This window comes from Vicia villosa, unplaced genomic scaffold (assembly GCF_029867415.1).
Source record: "Vicia villosa cultivar HV-30 ecotype Madison, WI unplaced genomic scaffold, Vvil1.0 ctg.000540F_1_1, whole genome shotgun sequence".
In the NCBI taxonomy this organism is placed as follows: domain Eukaryota; kingdom Viridiplantae; phylum Streptophyta; class Magnoliopsida; order Fabales; family Fabaceae; genus Vicia; species Vicia villosa.
Window position 1 is genome coordinate 820,641 of NW_026705248.1, and position 8,334 is coordinate 828,974.

An 8,334-nucleotide genomic window follows, 5' to 3' on the forward strand; every position below is an offset into this window, starting at 1 on the left:
GACATAGAGAGAGGAAAACAAAAATAAAAATGAGAGATAAAAAATAACGAACCAATATATATGCAAAAAAAGAATGAGAGATCAAAACTTCTTCTATAACTTCTTCTCTACTGACAGATTATAGTGTATCTTTAGTATACTCATGAACTAAAAATTATAACAAAGTTATTCAATTTATAGGCTGAAATCTTGAATAAATGAGATTTAAATTTGATGAAAAGATTTTCTTTTGATATTTGTTGAATTTTAGTGAATTACTTTAGTAATTAAATAAAAGTTATGAAGAAATTTCAACCTTGTTCAATGCATATTTAATTTATCTCAATCTGTTTAATAAAAACATTGAACTTCACGAAATGATTTATAGAAACATAATAAAAGAGAATTCAAACGTTATGCATTTACCTTGGGAGTTTTTTTTTTTTCCATTTGTCAATAAATTATTACTTAGTAAAAGAATTTCTTTAAGATATTTAACATTTTAATGAGTTGTATAAAGCCATCTAAAAAGGAAAAATACTTCATATAACATAAGTTAAAATTATAACCATCTAATTTGTTTTTTCCATTTTAAACTTCAATATAATTTTTTCCAAAAATTTGCAAATAAACAAAATTTATGTTTAATATCTAAACAATTTTTATTTCTTTCCCATTTTAATCATGGACACATTTTTCAAATTTAAGTACAAGGTTTTTATTATCTTTGTCACAATATTTTCTTTGAATAACATAAATGGTTGAATGATATCTGATCTTATTAATTTTAAATGGTTGATTACAAAATAGTGACACATAATATTTACTAGTTCTTCTTACATCATTGACGTGTACAACCAAAAAATATATGTAGGGTAAAAAACTAATTTGTTCCTGCCTTAGACATGGTAGGAACTGAAAATTCTATATATATATATATATATATATATATATATATATATATATATATATATATATATATATATATATATATATATATATATATATATATATATATATATATATATATATATATAATCACATACTTTCATAATTGTCTTTTATGTATAGGTATTTCAATCCCATATGCATCCATAAAAATGTTTCTTTTTGGTAGTTATTTTGCACTATTGATATTTCAAGGTTACTTATTTTACATGTTATTTTAAGTTTTTTTCTTAATTTAATTAGGGGTCGTTGAAAACATACACAGAAAACAAATTGTAGTTTCTTTGAAAGCAAACATGTTTTTAATGCATAGTCTATTGATGAATATTTCACATAGAGGTTACGAAGGTGTCTAATTGGGTCTCACACTAGTGTAGATAAGGGATTCAACACCACTTTTTTAAAGATTTAATACCTGATTTTTTCCGGTGTTGTTGCTAGTGGTATTGTAAGTATGTTTTTCACACCGGTTTTAAAAAGGGTATGGTAAATTAATTTAGCACCGACGATAAACTGGTATTATAAGTGTTACATATGGGTGTTAAAACTCACATTTGACACCTTTTTTCTCTTTTAAAGAGGTGTAAACACTTATAAATCGTACCTACTTTTTCCATAAACCGGTGTTAAAGTTTAATGGAGAGTAGTTTGATTTAAAATTAACTTATGACACCTGTTTTTACCTAATAAAAGATGTAGAACATACATATCGTACAAATTTTCTCCAAAATTGGGTGTTAAAAGTTTGACGGAGTTATTTGATTAGAAACCATCATTTCACACCTAATTTTTTTTCTTAAATTGTTTGTATAGCATACATATCACACCTGTTTTTTATTTAAGTTAGTGTTATAAATGACATCGAGTGTCATTTGATTTTAGATGAACCCTCAACAAATAGTATTTTCTAAAATGGATGGAAAAAAGGCATAACATAATTGTTTAATCTTAAATCAAGTTGGGGATGCATATGTCACCGATAAACTTTTTATTATTGTTTCAACTGAACAAAATTAAACTCACAATTTTGGTTTAAATTCAACAAATTATACCATACACAATAAACCCAAACTCAAATACAAAATTATGTAAAAAACTGTTAATTAATAATTCAATATTAATTCTTATAAAACACCGTCTTTTATCTAACTCCTTATTTCTTTCTCTTCAAGTTGATGTTGTTCTTCAACTATTTGCAAAAAGAATTGAGCCCAAAGTTGTCGGATATTATCAATAACATCTTTGTCATATGATGATGGATCATCATATATCTACAAATATAAACATAAGATTAATTAAACGAGAACATGTTAAAACATGAAGTGATGTGATTTCCATATTAAATATTGAAATCTTTTCTTATTACCTCATGTAATCCTTGAAATATACCCGTCTGAATAATGTCAAACATATTTTTCATTACATAATAGCCACAAGCCCAACTATTTTTTTGTTGATGTGCCTACAAATTAAATGATTAAAAAAGCATATAATCATATATATATATGAAATATCAATAAATTTAAGATTATTTACTTACCTTGATAGTTATAAAATTAGGCTTTTTATTCGCAATACGACCTCTCAAGATGTTATAGCCTCTCATAGCCCTAATAAAAATAATTTAAAAAAATCTAATTATGTTAAGTAAACATATAAAGACAAACAATAGAGAAACTTCAAAATAAATTTTAAAAGATATATTTTACCTTAGAAGCGTGTCCTTAAAAGATTTGCTTGGTTGATTTCCAAGCGAACAAAACCAATAAATAATATTATCATCTGGACAAACTACAAGTAATTGCCAATGATTGCTGAGAATTTACAAACAATTTTGTTAGAAGCACATATAAACAAAAATATTACATGCAAAAAAATTGACAATCTAATTAGTAATATGCACTTACAGATTCAAACGTGGTCCTAAAAAACATTTTTTAGGATGAGTATACATCTTATTTTGTTATTAAATGTCCTAAAAGGATCAAAGAAACCAAATTGCTCGCTAGAGGAATTGGAGATACACCAGCGATACAGATATCTAAATTGTTGAAACAAATATAAATTATAATTAATCAATATAAAAAATGAATTTATTTAATATATATGTGTATATGTGTGTGTGTGTATATATATATATATATATATATATATATATATATATATATATATATATATATATATATATATATATATATATATATATATATATATATATATATATATATATATATATATATATATATATATATATATATATATATATATAAAATTTTATACTTACGGACAAAATATGCATGGAAAGCCAATGGTTACCCATAATCAAATCATTAAGGTCATCTATATCAACCTAGAAGTATGGTTCAATTTTGTCGTGATCCAATTTAATTTTGAAAATATATTTTTTGAGATTTATCATCTTTTCTTTAAAAATGGTAATTTTCTTGATGAAATCTTCATCATTTGCCATAACCACATTAGAGTAACTACCATTAGTTGTTGTATCCTGGGGAGAGATAATATTTTGTTGAGCATCACAATTGTTCATCCCAATAGATTCCATATGTTGTAAAAAAGTTAAAACAATGAACCATTTACAAATCATATATGAGAAGTGTATATAGTAATCTCACTAACAAGACTATATACTATTTAACTGTATGAATTATTATTACTATTTTCATCTCTACACAGTGTTAGAAAAATATGGACATTAATTCTTACCTCCTTTAGCACATTTAGTTGTTGTGAAAAATTCATTTGAATCTCTATTTGAAACTTTTCCATTTGTTCCTTTTGAATCTTTTCCATCTCCTTCAATTTGTTTTCAAACTCATTTTCAACCTCTTCTCTAGTTTTTTTTTTCTATTTTCTGTTCCATTTGTTGACTCACTATATGAAGATCATCCATAGAGATACCTTTTGATGTGGAGCGTGAAGATTTACCATAATATTCTTTAAAGCCAACAAATCGACCTTCAGTGCGGATACGGCCTGGGTGTTCTTTTGTTCCAATTGCTTTAGTCAAGATATCTTCACGTCCTTCGGGAACATAAGTACCTTGAATATTTTTTTCAACTAACTCCTCCTACAACATATGCATACATAATTTTAAACAGTGCACAAATTAAATTTAAAAGTATTAACTAAAAAGATATTTACTTACAATCTTAGAAGCTACCAAAGTTGTTGCCTCAGATGTATAATCTCCTGATTTCTTTTGTCGGGCCGTCAACCATACTTCATATCGTTTTGGCATGGGAACATCACTCAAACTTGTGCCCTCTTCAAGCATTGTTTTCATCCTTTCTTCCATCATCTTGGCTTTAAGCTTATTGTAACCCCCTCGAGACAATCAGTGGGGGTGAACATTTTTTAATGCATTTTTCTTGCCTTTTTCCATTTTCTCCTATAAAAGTAACAAAATAAAAAAATCAACAAAAAAAACAAAATTAGTTAAGTCAAACAAAAATCTTTTATTTCAAAAACCAGAAATTCTTTTTTGGTCCGGTCCTGAAAAAACTTATTCCAATCTTCCTCGGAGATGTATTTATACTTAACCACTGGTGTTAAGTTGCCTTCTTTATCTCCATCCCCAAATACATAGGTGTTGGTGAGATATGTCTTAAATTGCTTCCAACGATCCCCAATATAAACTAACCATTTCTTCTTACATTGTCATTTTCAGGGTCAATGGGAATTAGACAAGTGAACTTATCCTACAAAAATTGCAAATATTAGTAACTATATATGAGTATTAAGAAAAATATAACTTTCAAAGAATTATTTTAATAGTAATTACCGTGATTTCTTGCCAAATCATAGTCTTCGCTACTTCACTTACGTCTTTCCATGTTTTTTCATTAATATTAACCTTGCTACGTGCAAGGTAAGATACATAACTAATAAATTGTGCAGCATTGTTTCCACTAGGTGCAAACGTAACTTCGTCAAAATCAACCTCCCACTTCTTACCAGCTTCTATAGTTCCAATGAATCGTGACATAGTCGTGGCACCTCTTGTTTTTTTCTTTTGTGGAAGAGAGTCGGGTGAATCAACCATCCTTCCCTTTTTATCATAATAAATTAATGTGTCAGTTAACTTATCAATAGAAATTACTAAATAAATAAAAATAAAAATTAACAATATAAAAGTGGATAAAAACTAACAAATATAAACCTAGCAGAATGTCCTATCTTCTCATTTGTTATTATCCTCCAATATCCCTTCTTGATGGTCATAACGAGTGGCATACACATCATCCACTTCATTTTCATTACTGAAAGATGGTCTTTGGGCTGAAAAAGTAGTAATGTCCCCAATATCAAAAGGCAAATCTTCATTCTCATCACTCTGATGAATGCTTCTTCTTTGGAGGACGACTGACCATTTGTTGTTCGAGGGATCCTTGACATAAAACACTTGTCTTGCATGGACTTCCATAATGAAAGGTTCATCCTTGTAACCTACCTTATCAAGGTCAACTAGTGTAAATCCTAATTCGTCAGTTTTTACACCAGTGTTACTATTAACCCACTTACATTTAAAAATAGGCACTTTAAACTTACAATAGTTTAGCTCCCAAATCTCCTCAATGATACCAAAATAAGCTATGGATGCCAGAACAAGGTTTTTATCTTTTGAACTAGAGAAGTGCATCGAAGAAGCCATAACCATGACTCCACTATTTTGCATGGTACTCTTGTCATCTTGTGACTTGGTACAAAAGCAAAATTTGTTTATATCATATCCACTCCAACATAAGACATTAAAGCTAGGCTCATTTGCTAACCATTTTAATGTATCAGAAGCAGTATGATCATTCATAATTTCGATTTTAAACCACTTTAGGAATGTCTTGTTATGTTCATTCAACAACCATTTTCCATTCATTCGAGGATACATCTCCTTGACAATGGTTTTATGTCTAGAAAAATATGGCTCAACCTCAATAGTGTTATTCAAAATATACAAATGTGCTTGAAATACTTCTGCATGAGCCATGTGCTTAACCTTTAGACGCGTACCCTTACCATCATATATTCCATCACGACGTGACTTAGGAAGGCCTACAGGTTTTGCATTTGATAAATAATCTGTACAAAACTCAACTGCTTCTTCTGTGATATACCTTTCAATAATAGATGCTTCAGGACGATATTGATTCTTCACATAGCCTTTCAAGATTTTCATGTCTCGTTCAAAAGGATACATCCACCTTAGATAAACAGGTCCACATATTCTAATCTCTCTCACTATATGAACTATTAAGTGAACCATGATGTCAAAAAATGACGGTGGAAAGAACATCTCCAACTGACACAAGATAATAAAAGACTCATTTTCCAACTCGTCCAATTTCTCAGGGTCAATCACTTTACTACACACATCATTAAAGAATAAGCATAATCTAGTTATGGCGTGTCGAACATTTTTTTGTAAGATTCCACGAATAGCTACTAGAATTAGTTGTTGCATCAATATGTGACAATCATGAGATTTTAATCCAACTAGCTTGAGATCTTTCATTGACACAAGACTTTTAACATTTGAAGAGTACCCTTGTGGAACTTTTACACCTTGTGGACACTCACAAAAACTTGTTTTCTCTTTTTTCGACAATGTATGGCATGCTGGTGGCAAATATATCTTCTTACCTCTCGATTCTGGAGCTAATTGTTCTCTTATTTCCATTTCAACAAGATCTTTACGTGAATTCAAATTATCCTTTGTCTTGCCTTGAATGTTGAGAAGTGTTCCGATAACACTATCACAAACATTTTTCTCCACGTGCATAACATCAATACAATGTCTTACATCAAGACTAGACCAATATGGAAGATCAAAGAACAATGACCTCTTCTTCCATATCTTTTTTTCAGTAGAATGCTTTTGTTTCTTTCCAAAACTAACATGTATGTTCTTGACCCGCTGATATACTTGTTTCCCAGTTAAGGCCTTAGGAGCTAACTCATTCTCTGGATATCCATTAAATGCCTTTTTCAACCTTCGATATGGATGATTACGTTTGAGAAATCTTCGATGTCCAAGATAAACAGTTTTCTTTCCATGTTTCAATTGATGATAACATGTGTCTTCTTCACATATAGGACACGCTTTATGCCCTTTAACACTATAACCAGACAAATTCCCATAAGCAGGAAAGTCATTAATTGTACAAAATAACATGGCACGCAATTTAAAATTTTCACATGAATACCCATCAAATACATCAATGCCTTCCTCCCACAGTCTTTTTAAGTCTTCAATCAACGGACTGAGATAAACATCTATATCATTTCCTGGCTGTTTTGGTCCCGAAATCATCATTGATAACATAACATACTTGTGTTTCATGCATAAGCAAGGAGACAGATTATAATTAACCAAGATAACAGGCCATGAACTGTGATTACTACTTAAACTACCATATGGATTCATTCCATCCATAGAAAGTCCAAGTCTAAGGTTTCTTGGCTCATTTCCGAAATTCGGAAACAATGAATGAATTTTCTTCCTTTGTAAAGAATCAGCTGGATGACGAAGTTTTCCATCACATTTTCTCTCTTCTGTATGCCATCTAATATTTTTTGCGTCATTTGCATTGGCAAACAATCTCTTAAATCTTGGAATAATTGGAAGATACCATAACACCTTTGCAGGAGGACCTTTTGTGATATGTTCATAACCCTCATCGTCACCTTTCTTCTTATAATGTGAAACCATACACTTGGGACATTTGTCTAGGCCTTCATTTTCTTTCCAATACAATACACAGTCATTGGGGAATGCGTGTATTTTCTTATACTCAATACCCATTGGACATAATATATTTTTCTCCCCATATGTACGATGTGGCAATGTATTCTCATCTGGAAGCATCTCCTTCAGTAACTCGAGCAATTCTGTAAAGCTCTTATCAGTCCAATTATTTATTGCCTTCAAATGGAACAATCTCAATATAGCCGACAATCGTGTAAAGTTTTTACAACCCGGATACAAAGGAATTTCTTTGTCACTACCAAGAGTATCATACACATATGCTCGCTGAAAAGAGTCTTGACCAATATCACAAATCATTTCTTCTAGTTGATCGCCCATCTCTACATCAACCTCTTGTTTTTTAGAGCCCTTTGGAGGGTCTAACAATTCTCCATGCCATGTCCATGTCGTATAATTTTTGCAAATACCATGCATTCCTAAGTGTTCAAGTACGTATGTCCATTAGTATTATTTATCCTAAAGAAGTGTGTATGTTCTCATGATACAAGGCAAACTCTTTCAGCAAGTGAGGTATACTAGGCACATCAATGTATATTTATAATGAATGGTCAATGTGAGACAATACTGATCAAACTTGAAAACAACTTAAATTTAAATTTTATTGACGTGGGACAAAATTTTTA

General features: G+C 29.9%; 2 protein-coding genes across 2 annotated transcripts; both read right to left on the bottom strand.

The window, feature by feature from the left end:
• Positions 1-2,061: 2,061 nt before the first annotated feature.
• Positions 2,062-4,246, bottom strand: LOC131629270 (uncharacterized). The gene is made up of 7 exons (XM_058900071.1): positions 4,094-4,246; positions 3,821-4,015; positions 2,952-2,968; positions 2,637-2,741; positions 2,468-2,537; positions 2,294-2,389; positions 2,062-2,198 (listed from the first exon to the last, which is right to left on the bottom strand). The coding sequence occupies exons 1-7, from the start codon at positions 4,244-4,246 to the stop codon at positions 2,073-2,075; spliced, it is 762 nt and encodes a 253-aa protein (XP_058756054.1). The 3' UTR covers positions 2,062-2,072.
• Positions 4,247-5,128: 882 nt separating this feature from the next.
• On the bottom strand, positions 5,129-8,125 carry LOC131629271 (uncharacterized). The gene has a single exon (XM_058900072.1). It carries the CDS (start codon positions 8,123-8,125, stop codon positions 5,129-5,131), a length of 2,997 nt encoding a protein of 998 aa, XP_058756055.1.
• Between the last annotated feature and the right edge of the window lie 209 nt (positions 8,126-8,334).